The sequence below is a fragment of the Rhinolophus sinicus genome, chromosome 5 (assembly GCF_057876585.1).
Source record: "Rhinolophus sinicus isolate RSI-liver-muscle chromosome 5, RSI-T2T, whole genome shotgun sequence".
Classification (NCBI taxonomy): Eukaryota; Metazoa; Chordata; class Mammalia; order Chiroptera; family Rhinolophidae; genus Rhinolophus; species Rhinolophus sinicus.
In genome coordinates, this window is record NC_142505.1 from 35,964,890 (window position 1) to 35,987,499 (window position 22,610).

General features: G+C 39.7%; 1 protein-coding gene across 2 annotated transcripts in view; it reads left to right on the forward strand.

Annotated features, from left to right (window-relative positions):
- Positions 1-22,610, forward strand: part of IL20RB (interleukin 20 receptor subunit beta) — a 34,707-nt gene that overhangs the window by 1,458 nt on the left and 10,639 nt on the right. Inside the window, exons 1-3 of one of the 2 annotated variants that reach the window (XM_074312892.2) lie at positions 17,867-17,993; positions 19,399-19,494; positions 19,583-19,773. In XM_074312892.2, the coding sequence (XP_074168993.2) occupies positions 19,418-19,494; positions 19,583-19,773 (268 nt within the window). In that variant the 5' untranslated portion in view covers positions 17,867-17,993; positions 19,399-19,417. Of the gene's footprint in view, positions 1-17,866; positions 17,994-19,398; positions 19,495-19,582; positions 19,774-22,610 lie in introns of those variants that run through there. The other variant, XM_019747909.3, reaches the window with a different exon arrangement.

The window sequence follows — 22,610 nt, forward strand, 5'->3', positions numbered from 1 at the left end:
TTCTGCTTTGGTGGGTTCTGATTCCTGCACTGGTCTGAGGGCAGGGTCTGGGCATCTTTCCTGGTGTCCTCACAGCCCCAAGTCTAGGCCAAGCATGTTAGCTGATTGGTTAGTTAGTAGACTGATTAGTTGGTGGGACAAACAAGATACCAGGGAAACATTCCTCCATGGAGCCAAAGGGAGAAGATGACGAGGCCAAATTAGAGGGGAAAAGCCAGAATTTGTTAATTTGTCATTTTCTTCAACGAGGAAGTCCAGTTTTTTTAAGCCTTTTCCTGAAAACTTGTGTTTCAAATAGACCTGGAGGGGAGTGTGTTCTTCTGATACCTATAAACTTACACAGAACAAAAAACCAATGATAGAAACCACAAGGATGTCAGAGACAGAAAGGTCTGTGCGCATGTTTTGACTCTATCACTTGCTAGCTCTATAGCATATAATTTCAGTTTCTGCCTCTGTGAAATGGTCAAAACAGCCACAGTGAGGTTGGAAGGGGTTAAATGATGTGATGCCAACAAAAGCACTTTGACGGTGTCAGTGTGCCCTTCCCATGTTAGTTATTATATGTTGGTTATGTAAACATGATGCTGTCAGCAAATAATTGCTTTGTGCAGTTCTGACCATTGCCTCTGGATTGTGTAGATGAATTCTCCAAATTCTAAATGAATTTCTGTTAATTACTGTAGATCCCTGGACAGATGGGTAGAGTTCTTGCTCTCTTTTATAGAATTCATTTGACTTGCTCTGTCCCTTCCAAATGATAGAGTGTGATTCAGAAAACTGATCCCCATTACCAATAATAATAATAATAATAACAATAACAACGACACAATCACAATGCCATTTCTGAGCACACACTGTGTTCATAGGTCAGCAAAATATTCTCTTGATTTCTCACATCAATCCCCATTTTATACACTATGAAACAGAGACTCAGGTTCAGTTATTTGCCCAAGTATATACATCTAGTAAGTGTGAGAATTGGGATCTATCTGACTCAGGTTTGGCTGGTTCCAGAGCCTGTTCTCTTTGTACTTCTCTGCAGAAGAAGCTGAGACATTGAAGTAGCCAGAGAAAGGGAAGAGAGACAAAGTAAAGGGAATAAAGAAGACGGTGCTATCTTTTCTGATTCATTTGCTCTAAGGGCTGTTGGAAGTAAAGGTGGCAGAATAAGACCCAAATGAGGGCAGTGGACAGCAGACCCAGAGAGGGGAAGCCAGCATGGCCTCGCATTCCATGGAGGAGATTTCTGCCCAGAGAGTTTGCCCAAAGGCTTTGTGGTGGGCAGCCTTTATGTGGTTCTTTATCACTGACTCAAGATTTTAGGAAGTCGTGAGGTGTTCAGCATGAACGTCAAGGCAGCAAAAATATAGTCTAATTTAAGATGGATAAGGATTAGAAAAATAGAAGTCAGGCCAAGGCTAATTTCACTAAGAGAACAAAAACTTAATTTACTTGTTTAGTTTTCATTTATTTTGCATTTCTGAGCACCTCCTATATGCTGGGTTCTGGGCTAGGTGCAGGTTAGAAATGCACAAAACAGAGTCCTTTGTCTTCAGGAAACATAAGAGCCTGATGGGAAATACACCTGACATTTGAGAATTTACCATTCAGTTTTAACTATTCTTTGGCCACCAGAAGTAAGGTCTAGATCAATGGTTCTCAGTCTCAAATGCACATTGGAATCACCTGGGAGCTTTTAAAACTACAAATGCCAGGATTTCATAGCCAGAGATTCTGACTTAATTAATCTCGGGTGCTGCCTGGTCATTGGGATTTTTCAAAAACTCCCTGGATGGAGTTCCTTAGAGATGTGGTTTATTCCCGGACTGGACAGAAAAAATACAAGACAAGTCGGGAGCACATCGTGGTAAGTAAGGGACTGTTTAAAAAAGGATGGTGGTCTAAATGCAACAAGTATCCTGTATTGAATCCTGGAATGGAAAAAGGACATTAGTGAAAAAATTGGCAAAATCCAAATAAAGTTTAGAGTAATGTACCAGTGTTGGCTTCTTAGTTTTGACAAATATGTCATGGCTATATAAGATGCTGGTGTTAGGGGAAGCTGGGTGAGGGGTATACAAGAACTCTATGTACGGTCTGCAATTTTATTCTGTAAATGTAGAATTATTACAAAAATAAAGTATTAGTTTTTGTAGACTTATGAGAGTAAGTCAAAAGGACACAGGAGGCAATCTAAAAGAGCTTCCAATTGCCAAAGCTGGAAAAATTTGAGTAACAAAATAAATAACAATAGACTAAAATAAATTGTCATGAGTCCATACTGATGTAAATGAATAATTCAATAAATAAATGGTAGAAAAGGAACAGTTCTTCCTTACAGAATTCCAATTAATAAATATATATCATTATTAGAACAGCACAGAAATAATTATTGCAAGTAATATCCACCAATAGATTCTAAAAGTAACGGATGAAAGTTTGAGGAGAAACAGAATTTAGTATAGTGTCAAAGTATCTCCCTAAGTAATTTATTAATTACAAAGGGAAAATGGTAGCTTAACAGTGGAGACACTGCCTTAACCAAGTGATCAATGCTAAGATTGCCAGTGATGAGACATAGTAACATCATACATTCCCTGTGAATACATGCCAAAAATGTATGACCTCAATCAAATCATGCAAAAACATCAGACAAACCCAAACTGAGGAATATTCTACAAAACAACTGACCAGTACTTTTCAAAAATGTCAAGGTCATAAAAGATAAAGAAACACTGAGAACGGGCTGGAGGAGACCTACTAGATATGACAACTAAATGTGGGATCCTGGATTGATTCCTGGAAAATAAAAAAGACACTAGGGGTAAAACCGGTGAAATTCAAATAAACCTAAGCTTAATTAATGATAATGTTAATATCTTAATTTTCAAAACTATACTATGGTTATATACATATGGAAGGCTGAGTGAAGGGTATATGTGTTATTGAACCCCAATATGTGGTCAGTCCGCCTGTGAGTACTGGCGGAAAGAAATGGACGAGCAGGGATTTGCAGGGGAGAAAGGAAGTAATTTATTATTATAGGATTGGCCAATCCAGAGTACACGCAAACTTGTGCTCCGAAAGACCTGACTCCTCAGTGGTGTGTAAGTTAAAGATGACATAGGGCAAAATCATAAGACACTGTGGGTTAGGGGTTGGGGATTGTGTTAGGAGCTGACTGGTTGGAGGTGAGGTAATGGTAATAAATAATTTCTTCAGGTCCTGAGGACAGCTCTGAGGTCTGCTCCAGTGACCCTCGGTCTGATTTCATGGAAAAGCAGCCAGGGGGTCATTGCACCTTAGGGCTCAGGAGCTGTAACACAACTTAGGTCAAGATGTTCTCTTTAGCCTGCTGGAGGTCCAGACCTTGTGACCATTAGTCAGGTTTGGGGCCATTGTCTTCTGCTGCCTCAGAGGTTAATGATTATCAGGGGAAAATGCTAAGTCTATGAGGTGTATAGAGAGAGAGGGGAAAAACATGATTTCTAAAGCTATAGTTACAAATCAAATCAAAATCACGAGGATCCTCAGTTTCATATGGGAGCTCTCTGTACTACCGTGTTTCCCTGAAAATAAGACCTAATCGGAAAAGAAGACCTAGCATGATTTTTCAGGATGACATCCCCTGAACATAAGCCCTAATGCATCTTTTGGAGCAAAAAATTAATATAAGATCCATTCTTATTTTCGGAGAAACACGGTATTTTTGCAACTCTTCTGTAAGTCTGAAACAATTTTAAAATGTAACCGCAGCAAACAACTCCTCTCTCCCCGCCCAGTGATTGTAATGGGCAGCCAAGGATGGTGAGCCCCGCGATTGTAGTCTCTAGACCAGTGCTTCTCACGTTTTAATATGCTTATGAATTACCTGGGAAATCTTGTTAAAATGCATATTCTGGTTCAGTAGGGTATAGGGTGCAGCCAGAGAGTCTGCATTTCTAATAAACGCCTGGGATATGTGATGCTGCTGATCCTAAGACTATACTTTAAAATCATGAAGTAATCTATCACTTTTCTGAGGCATGAATTTGCGTACCTTTTGAAGCTGGGATGTGGACGCTAGGTCCTTAGGCAGTGAGTGATGCCAGCAGCCTCCTTACTAGTAGCCAAGTTCTAAGTCAGCCTTGCTCTTTTCTTCTTCTGGTCATATTCAAGGTAATCCTCTTGAAATAATGTACCGTATTTGAAGGAGAAATTGTAGGGCATAGTGTCAGTTCATAGAGCCAATGTCCCCTGCAGTGCAAGCCCCATGTGGTGGGCAAAATAATGGCTCCCTAAAATGTGCACACGCTAATTCCTGAAACCTGTGAATCTGCTACCTTCCATGGAAAAGGGGATTTTAAAGCTGTGATTAATATTATGGAACCTAGAGTTTGGGAGATTATCCTGGATTAGCAAGGTGGGTCCAATCTAATCGTGAGTCCTTAAACTGAGAACCTTTCCTGGATGCAGTGAGAGAGAGATGGGAGGACAAAAGAAGAAGCAGGAGAAATTTGAAGCGTGAGATGAATTTGACTAGCCATTGTTGGCTTTGAAGATGGAGGAAGGGGCCATGAACAAAGAATGAAGGTGGCCGCTGGAAGCTGAGAATGGCCAGGAGGCAGTCTTTCCGAGAGCCTCCAGACGGAACACATCAATACCTATCAATGCCTTGATTTCAGCCCACTGAGACTGGTGTCAGACTTGTGACCTACAGAACTGTAAGATAATAAATCTGTGTTGTTTTAAGATGTTAAGTTTGTAGTAATTTGTGACACCAGCAATAGGAAACTAAGAGGCCTCAAGAGAGAGATCAGTATTGTGAATGCAGCTCTATGCAAAAGTATTGCTTAGCAAGTTTTGCCCACACTGAGCACCAGAATCTTAAGTCATGTCACAGTCACCCAGCTCATCTCTATTGTAAACACCACCAAAGAGACTCCATCCAGTTGCATGGACTCCAACTCCATCCAGACTAGATACCTGCTAGAATGAAAATAACACAATTCTCTATAGCAGCAAAAGCATAAATATTCCCAAGGAACCAAAAGATTACACAGGGGATTCCTGTCTCTCTCCAGCTCTATGTTCATCCCATGTGGCTGAGGAAAAGCTTCTTCCAGATTTTGCACCCTCCTCACTGTGACCAATACATCTTTCTCATCTGTACTTACTCTCCCTTTTTCCTTGAGTATAGTCTTGGTTTTTGCATTTGACGTTTACATTTGGTAGAGTCTTTATTAACTGGTTTCTTCAGAGACTTGTCCTGGCTGATTGGTGACATTTCTTGTTAATGAGAATGCTGTGTGGATAACAAAGTTTTTCTCCCTTTAATTGTGTTTTCAAGACCACAGTCAGCCTTCCCTGACAATTGAAGAAGATTTTGAAACTTTCTGTAGGTGGAAAGAGTCACTTTCAGCTGGGAGTCTGAGCTGGAATATAGTTCCTATCTTGTAGAGTCATTTCCCATTTACTGTCCTAGCATAAAATGTGTCTCTTCTGATGCAGTGTCATGACACTTTCTGCATAACCCTATTTAATGTCTCCTGGCATCAGTAAGTAGTTCATGGGCATGACAGTTTTTCCATCTCACACCCATTGTGTGTGTGCTACTTAAACATGGGCAAAACAACAACGAAGTTTGGAATACATTATACAAATAGCATAAGGATATTCAATATGTCGCCTGTAGGGCTCAGAAAGAAGCAGCAGTTTTCATTTTAAAGGGATGAGACAGTATTTTACCCATGATGGCGTTAGATTTGGAACTTCACAGGTAGGAAAAGAGGATCATACATACAAATTATTGCATTAACACAATGGAGCCATGTAAATGTTCGGACATCCCTTGCTATTTTCCTGCCTGTGTGTCCCCTCATGAAGAAAAACATACCCAGCAATTCAATCTCAGAGTGTGTTGCATAACGCCTTGATGAGTGCCCTTCCCAAACAGGTCTTCTTCACTGATTTAATTGACTGGACCTAATTGTAGACTTTACATTTTTCCTAGGTACATTTCATTCTGTTTGAGTTTATCCCATCGTGATCTTTTAAAAGTTATCCTGTCAATCAGAATTAATGCTATTTTTGTAGGTGTGATGACATTGTGGCTGTATTTTGTAATTGAAATTTTATTGAAGTAATTCTATCTAGATTTACATACAGTTATAAGAAATATACTGAGAGCCCAGGTTTCCCCCCAGTGGTATTTTGCCAAACAATAGTAGAGTATCACACCTAAGATATGGACACCATTGATACAATCCATCCATTTTATTAAGATTTCCCCGGTTTTACTCATGTGTGTATAGGTTTGTGTATTCACTGCTGTCAAGATACTGAACAGTTTCAACATCACAACAATACTTTCTGTTGTCTTTTTATAACCATGCCTAACTCCCTCCTACTCCTTTCCCCACCATTCCTGACCCCTGGCAAACACTAATCTGTTCTTAATTTCTACAACTTTGTCATTTAAAAAATGTTATGTAAATACCATACACTATGTAACTTTTGGGGATTGGCCTTTTTCACTCAGCATAATTCCCTGTAGAGTCATCCAAGTTGTTTTGTGTATCAAGAGTTTGTTCCTTTTTATTGTTCCTTTTTATTGTAATGCCCATGAACTACTTACTGATGCCAGGAGACATTTAATAGGGTTATCCATTTATTCCATGGATATAAATAACAAAATTTGTTTAACCATTCACTGTTGAAGGACATACAAATAGCATAAGGATATTGAATATGTTGCCTGTAGGGCTTAGAAAGAAGCAACAGTTTTCATTTTAAAGGGATGAGACTATTTTGCCAAATGATTCCTGTTTGGCTATGGATATATGTGCGCAGATCTTGAGTGATATAAATTTTCATTCTTGGGGATAAAGACTATCTTGACTGATTTTATTTTACTTATATTTCATTTTTATGTTTGCTCATGAGTGAGAGCTTATAAAATTGTATATCTAAATAATTCTAAATATTAAAGAATCATAAGCAATAAGGTAACTTTGTGTTGTAGTTTAATTGGCAGCACGGTTATTACCATACCATCCATGTGGTGGTATGAAAAATAACAATGCATCTTACTCGTATATACCACCTATTCTTTATCCATTCATCCACTGATGAACACCTAGATTGCCACCATATCTTGGCTATTATAAATACTATGTAATGAATATATGGATAGACGTGTTGCTTTGAAGTAGTGTTTTGGGTTTCTTCAGATAAATACTCAGAAGTGGGATTACTGGGTCCTTCTTTGTCTCTGGTTATATAGCCTTTGTTTTAAAGTCTGTTTTGTCTGATTTAAGTATTGCTGCCCCAGCTTTTTTGTTTTTTTTTCCATTTTCATGAAATATCTTTTTCCATCCCTTTACGTTTAGTCTGTGTGTGTCTTTCAATCTGAAGTGAGTCAGTGAGTCTCTTGAAGGCAGCATATGTAAGGGTCTTATTTTCTTATCCATTTGCCACCCTATGTTTTTTTATTGGAGAGTTTAATCCATTTAAATTTAAAGAAATTGTTGACAGATATGTAGTTATTGACATTTTATTACTTATATTTTTGGCTATATTTTATTTATTTTTTAATTAAATTGCTGGGTGACTTTGGTTAGTAAAATTATATGGGTTTCAAGTGTACATTTCTATAGTACATCATCTATATATCACATTGTGTATTCACCACCCAGAGTCAGTTCTCCTTCCATCACCATGTATTTGACCCCCTTTTCCATCTCCTATCACCCCCCATCTGTGTCTATGAGTTTTTATTTGTTTGTTTGTCTTATGTGTTGCTTTCAGTTTTCTATCACATGTGAGTGAAATAATGCAGTACTCGACTTTTTCTGTCTGACTTATTTTGCTTAGTGTGATAATCTCAGGATCCATCTATGTTGTAGCAAATGGCAGTATTTCATCTTTTCTTATGGCTGAGTAATATGTCATTGAATATATGTGCCACTTCTTCTTTATTCAATCATCTATCAAAGGACACTATGGTTGTTTCCATGTCTTGACCACTGTGAATAATGATGCAATGAACATGGGGGTACATATATCTTTCTAAATGCTGTCAGATTTTTGGGGTAGGTACCCAGAAGAGGGATTGCTGGGCTATATGGTAATCCTATTCTTAATATTTTGAGAAACCTCCATACTGTTATCCATAGTGGCTGTATCAACTTAGATTTCCACCAGCAGTGTATAAGGGTTCCTTTTTCTCTACAGCGTCTCCAACACTTGTTATTCCTTATCTTGTTGCCAATAGCCATTCTAATAGATGGTTTTTCACTGTGGTTTTGATTTGCATTTCCCTAATAGCTAGTAAGTTGAGCATTTTTTCATATATCTGTTGGCCATTTGTACATCTTCTTGGGAGGAGTGCAAAATTGTTTGTTTTTTTGTTGTTGAGTTGTAGCAGTTCTGTATATATTTTGGATATTCGTCCCTTATCGGAGATGTTGTTTGCAAATATCTTCTCCCATTTGGTTGATTGTCTGTTTTGTTGACAGTTTCTTTTGCTGTGCAGAAGCTTTTTAGTTTGCTATAGTCCCATTCATTTATTTTTGCATTTACTTCCCTTGCCTTTGAAGTCAAATTAATAAAATCCTCTCTGAACCCAAGGTCCGTAGTTTAGTACCTATGCTTTCTTCTATGTACTTTATTGTTTCAGGTCTTATATTTAGGTCTTTGATTCATTTTGAGTTAATTCGGTGTATGGTGACCAATAGCTGTCTAGTTTCATTATTTTGCATGTGGCTTTCCAATTTTCCCAGCACTATTTGTTTAAGAGGCTTTCTTTTCTCCATTGTATGTTTTTGGCTCCATTGTTGAAAATTGTTTGCCCACATATATGTGAATTTATTTCTGGGATCTCAATACTATTCCATTGGTTTTTGTGTTTGTTTTTCTGCCAATACCATGCTTTTTGATTATTGTCACTTTGTAGTATAAACTGAAGTCAGATCTTGCTCTTTTTTTTCCGGATTGCTTTGACTATTCAGGGTCTTTTGTGATTCCACACAAATCTGATGATTTTTTTGTTCTATTTCTTTAAAAAATGCCATTGGGATTTTTATGGGGATTGCATTAAATCTGTATATTACTTTGGGTAATATGGCCATTTTAACTATGTTGGTTCTTCCAATCCATGAAAATGGAATATTTTTCCAGTTCTTTATGTCTTCTTCAATTTATTTTAATAATGTCTTATAGTTTTCAGTGTACAGGTCCTTCATGTCCTTTGTTAAGTTTATTCCTAGGTATTTTACTCTTTTTTTTTTGGAAGTTGCGAAAGGAATTTTTTTTTTATTTCTTTTTCGGAAATTTCATTGTTAGAATATAGAAACACAATGGATTTTTGTGCTGTGATTTTGTAGCCTGCAACTTTACTGTATTTCTTTATAGTTTCTAATAGTTTTTTGTTGGAGTCTTTAGGGTTTTCTATATAAAGAATTACGTCATTTGCAAAAAGTGACAGTTTAACTTTTTCATTCCCAATTTGGATGCCTTTTATTGTTTTCTCTTGCCTGATTGCTCTGACGAGGACTTCCAACACTATATTGAATAATAAAGATGAGAGTGGACATCTCTGTCTTGTTCCTGATCTTAAAGGAAAAGCTTTCAGTTTTTCACCATAAAGTATGATATTAGCTTAGGGTTTTTCATGTGTGGGCTTTATTATGTTGAGGTACTTTCCTTCTATACTCATTTTATTATGTGTTTTAATTATAAATGGATGATGTATCTTGTCAAATTCTCTTTCTGCATCTATTGATATAATTATATGATTTTTATCCTTTATTTTGTTTATATGGTGTATCACATTGATCGATTTGCCTATGTTGAGGCATCCTTGTGCCCCTAGAGTGAACCTCAGTTGATCGTGGTGTATAGTCCTTTTAATATATTATTGTATTAGGTTTGCTGGTATTTTGTTTAGGATTTTGCCTTTGTATTCATCAGAAATATTGATCTGTAATTTTCTTTTGTGTGTGTTATCCTTACCAGGTTTTGATATTAGGGTAGTGTTGGCCTCATAAAATGACTTATGAAGTATTGCTTCTTCTTCTATTTTTTGGAAGAGTTTGAGGAGGACAGTTGTTATATCATCTTTGACTCTTTGGTAAAATTAATTAGTGAAGCCATCTGGTACCGGACTTTTGCTTTTGGGGAGGTTTTGGATGATTGTTTTAATTTCCTTATTGTTGATCCATCTGTTTAGATTTTCCAGTTCTTCATGATTTAGTCTAGGGAGGTTATATATTTCTAAGAACTTGTCCATTTTTTCTAGGTTATTGAATTTGGTGGCATATAGTCCTTTATAGTATTCTTGTATGATTCTTTCTATTTCTGTTGTATCCATTGTAACTTCTCCTCTTTCTTTTCTGATTTTGTTTATTTGTGTCTTTCCTTTTTTCCTTAGTGAGTCTAGCTAGGGGGTTGTCCATTTTATTAATCTTTTCAAAGAATCAGCTCTTTGTTGCATTATTGTTTTCTTTATGTTTTCTCTATTTCATTTAATTCTGCTCTAAGTTTTATTATTTCCTTCCTTGTTCTGACTTTGGGTTTCATGTGTGCTTTTTCTAATTCTTTAAGATATAATGTTAAGTTGTTTATTTGGGATATTTATTGTTTCTTGAGATAGGCCTGTAACGATATAAATTTCCCTCTTAATACTGCTTTTGCAGTATCCCAATAATTTTGATTTGATGTATAGTCATTATAATTTGTTTCTATGTAATTTTTGATCTCTCATTTTATTTTTTCTTTGACCCAGTCATTCTTTAGTAGCATGTTGTTTAATCTTCACATATTTGTGGTGTTTTCCTTTTTCTTTTTGCAATTGATCTCCAATTTCAAAGCATTTTGGTTGGAGAATATGCTTGGTATGATTTCAATCTTCTTAAATTTGTTGACTAGTTTTGTGTCCTAACATATGGTCTGTCCTTGAGAATGTTTCATGGGCACTAGAAAAGAATGTATATTCTGGTGTTCTAGGATGAAAGGCTCTTTAAATGTCTATTTTGTCCATTTGGTCTAATGTGTGATTTAAGGCTATTTCCTTACTGATTTTATATTTGGATGATCTATCCATATCTGTCAATGGTGTATTTAGATCCCCTACTATAATTATGTTTTTGTCAGTTTCTCCCTTTAGTTCTGCTAGTAGTTGCTTTATATATTTTGGTGCTCCCTGATTGGGATTACATATATTGATAAGTATGCCCATCTTTGTCTCTTGTTACCTTTATTATCCTGTGGTCTGTTTTGTCAGATATATGTATAACTACACCTGATTTTCTCTGGATGCCATTTGCTTGGATTATTGTTTTCCACCCTTTCACTTTGAGTCTATATTTGTCCTTGCAGCTGGGATGTGTCTCTTGAAGACAGTATATGGTTGGGTTTTGTTTTTTGATCCAATCTGCTACTCTGCCTTTTTATTGGTGTGTTTAGTCCATTTACATTTAGGGTGATTGTTGATATATGAGGATTTCCTATAGCCATTTTATCTTTTGTTTTCTTGTTGCATGGTGTTTCCATTGTTTCTTTGCCTTTGTGTTTCTGTCTGTTATTTTAGTTTGGTGATATTCTGATTTTTTCCCTCTGTTCCCTCTTTTTTATGTTATATATCTCAGTTCTGAATTTTATTTTTTGAGTAATTACCACTAAGTTTATGTAAAAGAAAGTTTCATATATATAGTAGTCTTCTTTCTTCAGCATACAGCTTATCTCCATTCCACTGTGCAAATTCAGACCTTTACTCCCTCCCCTTTTATGTTTTTGTTGTCACAAATTATCCCTATTTATGCTGTGAGTTCATTTCTGAGTTGCAGATTGACTTCTTCTTCTCTTTTTCTTTTTTTATGTTTTTATCTCCTTTGCCCTTTATACTATGTTTAAGTGTACAGTGCCCTATTCTGTGAAGGGTTTGCCATTTTCCGCTTCTGTCTGTCTGTTAGTCATCTTACTCATAGTTTTGTATCCTTCTGTCTTTTTGTTTCAGGTAGAATAACGTCTTTCAGTATTTCCTGTAATGCAGGTCTTGTGGTGGAAAATTACCTCAACTTCTGTATATGTGGAAAGGTCTTTATTTTTCATTCATATCAAAGGGTAACTTTGCTGGATATATTATTCTTGGCTGGTAATTTCTTTCTTTCAATAGTTTCAATGTTTGATTCCACTCCATCCTGGCTTGTAGAGTTTCTCTTAAAAACTCTGATGGTAATCTAATGGGCTTTTCTCTGTGGTTACCATCTTCTTTTCCCTGGCTGCTTTGAGAATTCTTTCTTTGTCATTCATTTTTTTTAAAACAATGGCTTCCCTTTCTTTCTTTCTCTCTCTCTCTCTCTCTCTCTCTCTCTCTCTCTCTCTCTCTCTTTCTTTCTCACAGCTCATAGTAGCCCATGTGGGGATCGAACTGGCAACCCTGGTGTTACCAGCACCATGTTCTAACCAACTGGGCCAACAAGCCACCCCTCTTTGTCATTAATTTTTGACAGCTTCCATATAATGTGCCATGGAGAAGGGCTATTAGGATTGAAACAGAACTATCCTAAAGTTCTGTTTGCTTCTTGGATTCGAGGATCTATTTCTTTCCATAGGTTTTGGAAGTTCTTGTTGACTATTTGTTTGACTAGGTTCTCTGTGCCCTTCTCCCTCTCTTCTCCTTCTGGTATACCCTTTATTCTTATAGTGCTATTTCTGATGGAGTCAGATAGTTCTTGTAGAGTTCTTCATTTTTTAAAACTCTCAAGTGTCTCTCTTCTCCCATCTGTGTCATTTCCAGATTTCTGTCTTCAATCTCACTAATTCTTTCTTCCCTCTGGTCAACTCTATTTCCTAAGCTTACTATTTCAATTTTCATCTCTTTTATTGAGTTCTTCATCTCCAGAATTTCTATTTGGTTCTTTTTAAAAATTTCAATCTCTTTGGTAAAATATTCATTTTGTTTATTGATTTTATTTCGGAGTTCATTAACTACCTATCTGAGTTTTCTTGGCATTTCATTGAGTTTTTTTCAGAATTGCAATCTTGAATTCTCTGTCATTTAAGTCACATATTTCCATGTCTTTAAGTGTACTTTCTGGAGCTATTTCATTTTCTTTCTGCTGTTTTGTTACCTTGGTTATTCCTGGTAGTTAATGAGTTATTTCTCTTCCTGGGCATCTATGGGAGTGAATTCTGCAGCAGGTTGATATGAAGAGGTCTTTCTTTTGTTTCCCAGTAGGTAGCGCTGGAGCATTTTATTTTCTCTTGCCCTGTTCCAGCTTCTCGTGGTGGTAGATTTCCTGGGGAGGTCGGCATCTCCTCTGTGATCAGGTTGCCTTGGTCTCAGGGCACCACCCCTGTGAGAGGGTGTGGTGGGAGATGGGGTTCTGAGTCCCTGAAATCCCAGTGCTTCCCCTGCAACCAGATGCATAGCTATATGCCTCAGCAGCCCCGGGTACCCCTGCTGAGATCAGTTGGGAAAGGTGGGGGTGGGGTGGGCTGGGAGAGGTGGCTGGTGTGTTTGTGGCTTTCTTCTCCTCTGAGTAATGGCGACTGCCATAATCCAGCTACCTTGCCTCTATAGCTCCTCCCTTGTCACTGGAATTAGCCGCAGTATGTGTCTGCCGTTCAGGAACTGTCTCCCCAGTTCTCAGGGCTGTAGATATTCTGCTCTTTAATCCAACGCTTCTACCGTTTCTTTCTGGAGCCTACTGCTAACACTGAGAAGACATGGGGGAGAGGTGGCCAGGCTCTGAGGCTTTGTTTTCTGACTGGCAGTGAGGCCTGTTAGACTGTAGTCATTGCATTGTATTCACCATTCTGTATTTGGTCTTTGCCCCAGGTCTCTGCCTGATCTGTGGGTGGATCTGAACTATATGCTGATCCTTCAGGCAGGATTGCTGGGGCCACAAAGAGAACACATGCAGTCTCAATTCTCCTCTCTTCTGGGACCAGTGAGCTCTGGGCTGCATCCCATGGCCCCATCTCTGCACTTCTCCCTTCCCTCCTCTCCTGTTCACCCTGATTCACCCACCTTTAGATATCTCAATGCGCACATGTCTCAGATGTATTTGTATGTTGCATAGGCAATCCTTTGTTGAATTATAGCTGTTCAACCTGTACCTTCAAGGTGAGAGATCAAGGGGTAACCCTCATAACACCATGTGTCTGATGTCCTGTCTTCTCATCTTCTTTACCTGATCTTTTGCAGAGCAAAAGATTTTAATTTTGATGATGTCCAATTATAAAAGTTTCCTTTTATAGATCTTACTTTCAGTGTCAAGTCTAAGAACTCTTTGCCTAACCCTGAAGCTTTTCTGTTATGTTTTAGAGTTTACATGAAGTCTCTGATCCATTTTGAGTTAATTTTTGCATAATGTAATGTGTGAGGTTAAGCTTGAGGTTCATGTTTTGTTTTTTGTTTTTTGGCTACAGATGTCCAATTATGGTAGTATTATTTGTTGAAAAGGCTATCCTTCCTCCATTGAATTGCTTTAATACCTTTACCAAAAATCAGTGGAGCATATTTGTATGGTTCTATTTCTGAGATCTCTATTATATTCTGTCAGTCTATGTGTCTATTGTTTTGCCAGTACTATACAATCTTAATTACTGAAGTAATTATGTAATCACTTCAAATTGACTAGATTGATTCCTCCCACTTTATTTTTTTAAATTGTTTTAGTTTTTCTAGTTCTGTTGCCTTTTCTTATAAATTTTAGAAAAAGTTTGTCTATGTCTACAAAAAACCTTGCTGAACTTTCGATAGAAATTGTGTTAAGCCTGTATATCAATTTTAGGAGAATTACCCTTTTAACTATGTTCAATCTTCCAATTCACGAATGCAGTATGTCTCTTCATTTATTTAGATTTTCTTTGATATCTTTCACCAGCATTGTGGAGTTTCCCCCATACAAATCCTATATATGTTTTGTTAGATTTACACCTATTTCTTTTTTCTTGGAGTGGTTGTAAATAGTGCAGTCAGCCCTTTGTATCCACAGTTTCCTCATCTTTGGATTCAATAAGCTGCCAATCAAAAATATTCAAAAAAACTGTTACATTGTTGCTGATGTGCACTATGTAGTTAGGTCTATGATGGTTGTGCCTCTACTGAACATGTATGTACAGGCTTATTTTTCTTGTCATTTTTACCTAAACAATACAGTATAACAATTATTTATATACATGTACATTGTAATAGATATTATAAATAATGTAGACACAATTTAAAATTTATGGGAGGATGAGCGTAGGTTGTATGCAGATAGTATGCCGTTTTATATAAGGGACTTGAGCATCCGAGGAATTTGGTATCTGGGGGAGGGCGAAAAAGGGGCTATTGGAACCAATTCTCCACAGATACCAACAGATGATTGTATTATTATTTTTAGTGTATAAGTGTTCATTGCTAGTATATAGAAATACAATTAATTTTTTATGTTTATCTTGTCTCCTGTGAACTTGCTGAACTCACTTATTAGTTTTTGGAGTTTTCTTTTATAGGTTCTTTGGGCTTTTTTACATAGCCATATCATGTCATCTGCAAATAGGGGAAGTTTTATTAATTCCATTCCACTCTGTGTGCTTTTGCTTATTTTGTTTGCCTTATTGCAATTGCTAGAACTTCCAGCACTATGTTGATGAAAAGTGGTGAGAGTGGAAGTCCTTGACTTTTTCCTGATTTTAAGGTGGAAAGCATTCAGTCTTTCACCATTAAGTAAGACGTTAGCTGTAGATTTTTTGTAGCTGGTCTTTATCGAGTTGAGATAATTCCCTGGTATTCCTAAATTGAAGAAAAAAAACACCTTTTTTATTATGAATGGGTATTGAATTTTATAAATGCATTTTATGTGTCAATTGATATTATTGTATGATTTTTCTTCTTCAGTTTGTTGATATGGTGGATTAGATTATTGATTTTCAAATGTTGAACCAGCTTTGCATACTTGGAATAAATCTCACTTGGTTATGGTGTACAATTCTTTTTATGCATTATTGGATATGGATTGCTGAAATTTTGTTGACAATTTTTGCATCTAAGTGCTTGAGATATATTGGTCTATAGTTTTATTGTTTTGTTTTTTAAAATATATACTACTCCCTTTGTCTGATTTTGGTATCAGAGTAATAATGGCCTCATAACATAAGTTGGAAAATGTTCTTTCCTCTTTTATTTTTTGGAAAAGATTGTGTAAAATTCCTGTTAATTAAAAAAAATATATATTTGGTAGCATTCTCCAGTGAAGCCATCTGGGCCTGGAGATTTCATTTTCAGAGTTATTAAATTATGAATGATAACTTTATATAGCTGACTAGAGAAATGTTTTGTATACTTTACCAGAGGATGGATGTCAGAGAGGACCATGCCCAACCCTCCTGTGCCACTCCACTGCAGCTGGCTCTTTTCTTTTCATCCTTTTGGTGATTGCAAGTTTAGAGGTGGGGAGGACAGGAAGCTCCCCTTGTGGGTACCGCAGGTGTTTCCTCACAGGGCAGGCCATGGATCCTGGGGGTAGGATGGAGGTATATCACCAGGGTTCTACATTAAAGAAGCAGGGGAAGCAGGTGGGGTGTCCCCAGCAACCCCCATCCCCTCGTGGTCACAGAGCATGATAACGAACAAAGGTGCCAGTCTGGAGACAGGCACAGAGATGAAAAGTCCTGGGCGAAGGGCTTAGACCCCCCCAACCGCTCCCACTGTGCTCTCAGATGTTATCACTGCAATTATAACAGCAAAGGGAGGCAGGTGTTGGGCATTACAAGAAGAGCGTTTGACTGGGAAGAGAAGGATCATAGCAGAGGGTCCAGATTGCACCCTGGGTTACATACAAGGATGAGCTCCAGGGCTGTCCAAAGTCCCTACGAGTGCAGGTTCATTTTTTTTTTTTAATTTTTTATTGGGGAACAGTGTGTTTTTCCAGGACCCATCAGCGCCAAGTCAAGTTATTGTTTTTAATCTAGTTGTGGAGGGCACAGCTCAGCTCCAAGTCATTGTTTTCAATCTAGTTGTAGACGGCGCAGCTCACTGGCCCATGTGGGAATCAAACTGGCCACCTTGGTGTTATGAGCTCTGTGCTCTAACCAACTGAGCCAATCGGCTGCTCCCGCAGGTTCATTTTTCCAGGCCTCTTCTGTGTGTGAACTGTAGACCCACTATGTACATGCTCACGGCACACCACATACACCTGTATGAGTAGACGCTTGTGTCCCAGGCTGGCTTAGGGGCCTGCAGTCTGCCTTGGGCAGAGTCTCCCAGCTATCTCGGTGCTTTTTTGGATTGGACACCCTCCACAGCCTGAACCTCCCAACTGTCAGCTGTTGCCCCATTTGGCCTTGTTGGGGGATGCGAAGGGATGTGCTTTAGATGACAGTTGCAGGAGAGGGAGGTGATGAGAGGCTGGCAGGAGCCTGTACGGGTGTGTCAAGTAGGGATGGGAGGCTCAGGTTTATGAAACTTGCATAAGATCACATAGTAAGTGGCAGAGACAAGGCATCTAGGTTGATCTGACATAAGAGATGTAAACAATGTGCCTCAGTTTTGTCATTTACACAGTGGACAAGCTAATAGTCCTTACCTCCCAGTATGGTCATGGGGATTAAATGAGATAATCATGTACCAACCTAACATGTGGTCTAGATAGAACATGGTAAGTGCTCAACAATATTAGCCATTATTAATATTAATATTAATAAGCCATTTTATCACCAAAGGTAGAATTAAATGATGATAGGAAAAATTTAGCATTATCACAAGTATAATAAATTAGAGGTGTTTCTGGTTCATAAACATGTGAAGCCTTTCATTACAAACTAATTTAAAGCTGTGGCATTCCCCCAACATGAGCCCACCTGTCAGCCTGTCTATCTGCCTTGATTCCAGATGGAGTTGCTGTTCTGCCTGCCCCTCAGAACCTCTCTGTACAATCAACCAACATGAAGCATCTCTTGATGTGGAGCCCAGTGATTGTGCCTGGAGAAGTAATACACTATTCTGTTGAGTACCAGGGGTGAGTTTGTTTGGTTGTAGTTTTTCTGCCTTAGTCAGTAGTTGATTGCTGGAGGGACAGCCCTTATTTCAGAGCTGAAGGAGGCTTTTTGAGCCCAGGGGTAGATTAGCTCTAGTGACCTGCCGCCTCTGTCTGAATGAGCATTGGGAGAATTGAAGAAGCAAGAGACATTGTCCTGAGGATTTTACAGAGAACTCTCTGGGGACCCTAATGTGTACAAACATATTATGGTCGAGCTTCTTTTCAACAGTGAGTCCACTTCCTAATGCTGAAGAAAATCTTAAGAAATGAGTTTGACTCTGACTTGAGGTAGATAAGTCGTTGGAGACTCAGATCGTTGGAGGGTGGAGGAGGCCTCAGTTTTCCTGTTTATGAGCTTGTCCCTAGGAGCCAAAATTTTGACCCTAATGGTCAGCCGGCCCTGGCACCAAGCAGGCTCTTACTCCTCTGCATGTGTTTAGGCCTCTGATCCACTGAAGAGCAATAGAGACAGAGAAGGTGCTCAATATATTTCATTAACAATGAATACAAACTGAGGACCTACATATGTAGACATTCTTCTAGGTGCAGGGTACAGTTGACAAGGTTTCTGGATATAGGGAGCTTACATTTAGAGGAGGAGACAGACAGTAAAAAAGTAAAGGAAACAAAAACCTAGGTTTGCATTGTCCAGTGTGGTAGCCATTAGAAATAGATAGCTATTCAAATGTAAATTAATTAAAATTAAATGAAAATGTCTGTTGCCCAGCCACACTGGTCACATTTCAAGTTCCCAATTAGCCACATGTCGCTCTGGCTAGCATATGAACACCAAACACCAATACAGAACATTTCCATCATTACAGGTAGTTTTATGGGGCAGCATTGCTCTAATGTCAGATAGTAATCAGTGCTAGGAGGAAGCTAAAAGGCTGATGCAATAGAGAGTTGACTCCATGGCTCCCTTTCATTAGGTGGTCAGGGAAGGCCTCTCTGAGGAGGTGATATTTAAGCTCATATCTGAGGGACAGGAGGAGCCAGCCAATGTGAACAGCAGGGGCAGAGCATTTGAGACACAGTGAACAGCTAGTCAGAGGTCCTAAGGTAAAAAGAGCTCAACAAGGACAGTGTGGCAAAAACAGCATGTGTGGGGGTGGAGTGAGAGAGAGGCCCGAGAGTCTTGTAAGCCATAGGGAAGAGTTTGGATTCCATTCTAAGTGGTTTGGAAGCCATTAAGGATAGAAATGTCATGATTTGTTCAGTGATGAATGGTTTGAAGAATTGCAGGAGTGGAAGCTGGACAATCAGTCAGGATATCATAGCGATGCAAGGGATGACAGTAGCTGAGACTGGGGTGGTGAACATGGAGATGGAGAGATCTGGATACATTGGGGTTCACGCCTCGGTTTCCCTTGCCTGGTCACAGAAGGAGTAAGGAAGAATGAATGGCTGGTCATGGAGCAGAGTGGAGGAACTGGAGTGTGGAACAAATGCTTACTTGTATTTTGCTGACTCATAAAATGTGAGTGAATGAGGCAGTTACTTGCAACCATCATTGAGCCTGTGTAGCAGGGGCTGTTGTGAGGCTGTGCTTTCCTTTCCTTGGCCAGAGAGTATGAGAGCCTGTACCTGAGCCACATCTGGATCCCTAGCAGCTGGTGCTCATCCACCAAAGATCCTGAGTGTGACATCACTGATGACATCACTGCCACTGTGCCATACAACCTTCGTGTCAGGGCCATCCTGGGTTCACAGACGTCAGCCTGGAGCACCCCGAAGGACCCTTTTAATCGAAACTCAAGTAAGATACTTCTCTCTTTACTCCCCCACTGCCACCAGCCTCCCCTTCAGGAAATAGCTTCTCTGAGACTTTCAGGATTCTTTTCAGCATCAAATTAGTCTTGCAAACGCAGAGAGTACTGTGAACACAAACAACACGAACGGTCAAATGAAAAAATTGCCAACTGCTTCCTACATGCCCTATTTCTCGTTTTGCAAGAGGCTTTGAAGTCATTCCTTATCTCGGTCAGGGTCTGCAGGTAGTGGAGACACTGCTATTGAGAACCTGGAAGGAAAACTGCTCTGGAAGTGGGGAGATGGGGTTAGAACTGCTTCTTTCCACTCTGATAGTGCCTCAGTAAATCTTATACTGACTCTCATCTAGTGCCTAGCTAACCCATGTTTGTTGCCTGTAGGGGCAGCTTCTATGGGCAATAGAATCTATACATTTAACAGATCCACCAGGAACAATTGCCCTTCCAAGGTCACTGGGAAATAACTTTTCTATAGTAATAGTACTTAAAAAATGATTGAGAAAGATGTAAGGGAAGAATACAGATAGGCGGCCTAATATGGCAGAGCACAAACAATGGCCAATGTAAAAAGGATGTGTTTATTTGGGAACAGCAGGAGCATGGAATGAATGGCCAGGGGGTCAGGAAGCAGCTGGTCACATGTAAAGCGCTTTCACATGAAGCTTGATCAACTCAGTAGAGGAAAGACATGGAAGAAGAGAGGCTCTAGGCCAGGTGTGTCTTACAGAACAATCACTCTGGCTGCTGTGTGGAAAGGAACAAGCCCGCAGGACGGGAAGAGTGAGGAGGTGGTTGTGACATGCCAGCTAAGCCAAGATGGGTCCTGCCCCCAGGAGTGGGGCAGGAGATAGGGAGGAGATGACGAATTTGAGACATGGCTGAATTGGGACAGAGCTTAAGGATGAGTTATTGAGAGATGGAGTTGGGAGAGACAACGAAGGTGTCCAGCTTCCAACTGTGGTTGTGAGAGTGTCATTCAAGGCAGAGAACCCAGGAGGGATGACAGTTCTTGAGGAATACTAGAGAGTCCTGGCTTTGGGCTCTTTGAGATTGAGATTCCTACAAGATATCATGCCAAGACGTCTGATTGGCAGCTGGAAATCAGGCCCTGGGTTCAGACAGGTCAAGGCCAGGCACACAACATAAAGTTAGTAGCTAAAGGCTTTGGAGCGGATGCGATTGTCCAGGTACAAGATAGGAGGACAAAGAGAACAGGATCCTGGGAAACCTCAGGGTTTAAAAAGCAGATGGAGGGAAGGGCACTAGTAGGTGGCTCGGCAGGTAGAGGGTCATGGATAGGAGCACAGAAGAGCTGCTGTAGGCCTGAAGGAGGTCCCTAAATGGGTTCTTGAGAAAGTGGCTTCATGGAACGATGGGGATGGTGGTTAGGCTGCCAGGTGGAGGGTTGAGTGGAGGTGGGAAGGAGCAAGGCAGCTCCTGCCCTGAGACAGGTGTGGGTGACAATCTGACCTGTTTTCTTGATGTGGCAGAAGATCCTCTGCTGTGAATGAGGACAACGGAAGGTGAGGCGCAGCATCAACAGTAATGGGATGAGTCAAAGTTTACGGAGGAGTGTGTGAACCCAAGCTAGAAGGGCTGAGGCAGGTGAAGGTAAATTTGAAGGGGAAGTTGGCCCTCTAGAGTCAGACAGATGTGGTTCAAATTCCAGCTCAGCCATCGATAGCTGGGTCCCTGACTCCTCATTTGTAAGAAGGGCGACAGTTTGCCTCACGCCGTAGTTGCGGGGACCATATAATATGAAATGTTTAAGTGCTCAGTGCTGTGCTATCCTATCATAGCATTCCGCTATTGAGAAGAGGTGGGACCATTGGAGTGTGAAATCAATGGGAATTTTAGTGCAGAATGTGGGCTATTTTGCCCAGGCACTGGGAGGTTACATGGAAGCAGTGGGATCCCAGTGCCAGGCAGGCTGAAGGGCACTGGAAGGTGGTGCAGCTCTGCCTCTGCCTGCAGTGCCCAGGTAGCACCCAGCACCACCTTCCTCTGGCTTCTGGGAGCACAAGGCTCCAACCAAAACTATGGCTGGAGGCTGGCAGCTGTTGTTGGAAAGGAAGGCATGGGTCAGAGGGAGACAAGGAAGCGCCTACAAAACTGTGCGAGTGAGGTGTACAGTAGCAACTCGTGCTTGAGAAAGCCGATATAAACAGGAAAATGTCTCGCAGTAGGAGGAGCTGAGGAACAGGAGTGTCTGTACCTACACTGGAAAGTGGAAGATGCCGGCCGGTGTGACCCCTGTACAGGTGGAGTTAGCTACAGAGCTGGGATGGAATCGTGACTGTTAAGGGCATTAAGTCTGTCCTTGGAAAAAGGCTACCTTGACTTCTCCCCAAACATTCGAAAAGTCTAGTTTTAAGGCTATCCTGAAAAAGATCTCCTACTCTTACACGGAAGACTTTTTGAGAGCAGAGCTTAACTTTGATTGTACATTCAAGTCACAGGGGAATCTTTAGAACTACTTATGTCTGGGGTCCATCCCCAGAGTCTGATTTAAATGATATATGAGGATTCTATTCATGGGGAGTTTAAAATTCTCTCCAGGTTATTCTCATGCAGAGCCAGAACTGAAATCCACTAGTACAGAAGCTAAACACCCCACACAGCAGTCTAGAAGCTTGGAAAAGACGTGGGCTCAAATTCTGGCCATTAACTGTGTAACTTTGGGCAAGTCACTTAACCTCTCTGAGGCTCAGTTCTGTCATCTGCACAACAGGAATAGTATTTAATTCCTTAAGCTAGTCGGCTGGATTACATGAGTATGTAGAGTGCATAGCACAGAGGTTCCTGCCCCAACACTGTCAAAATA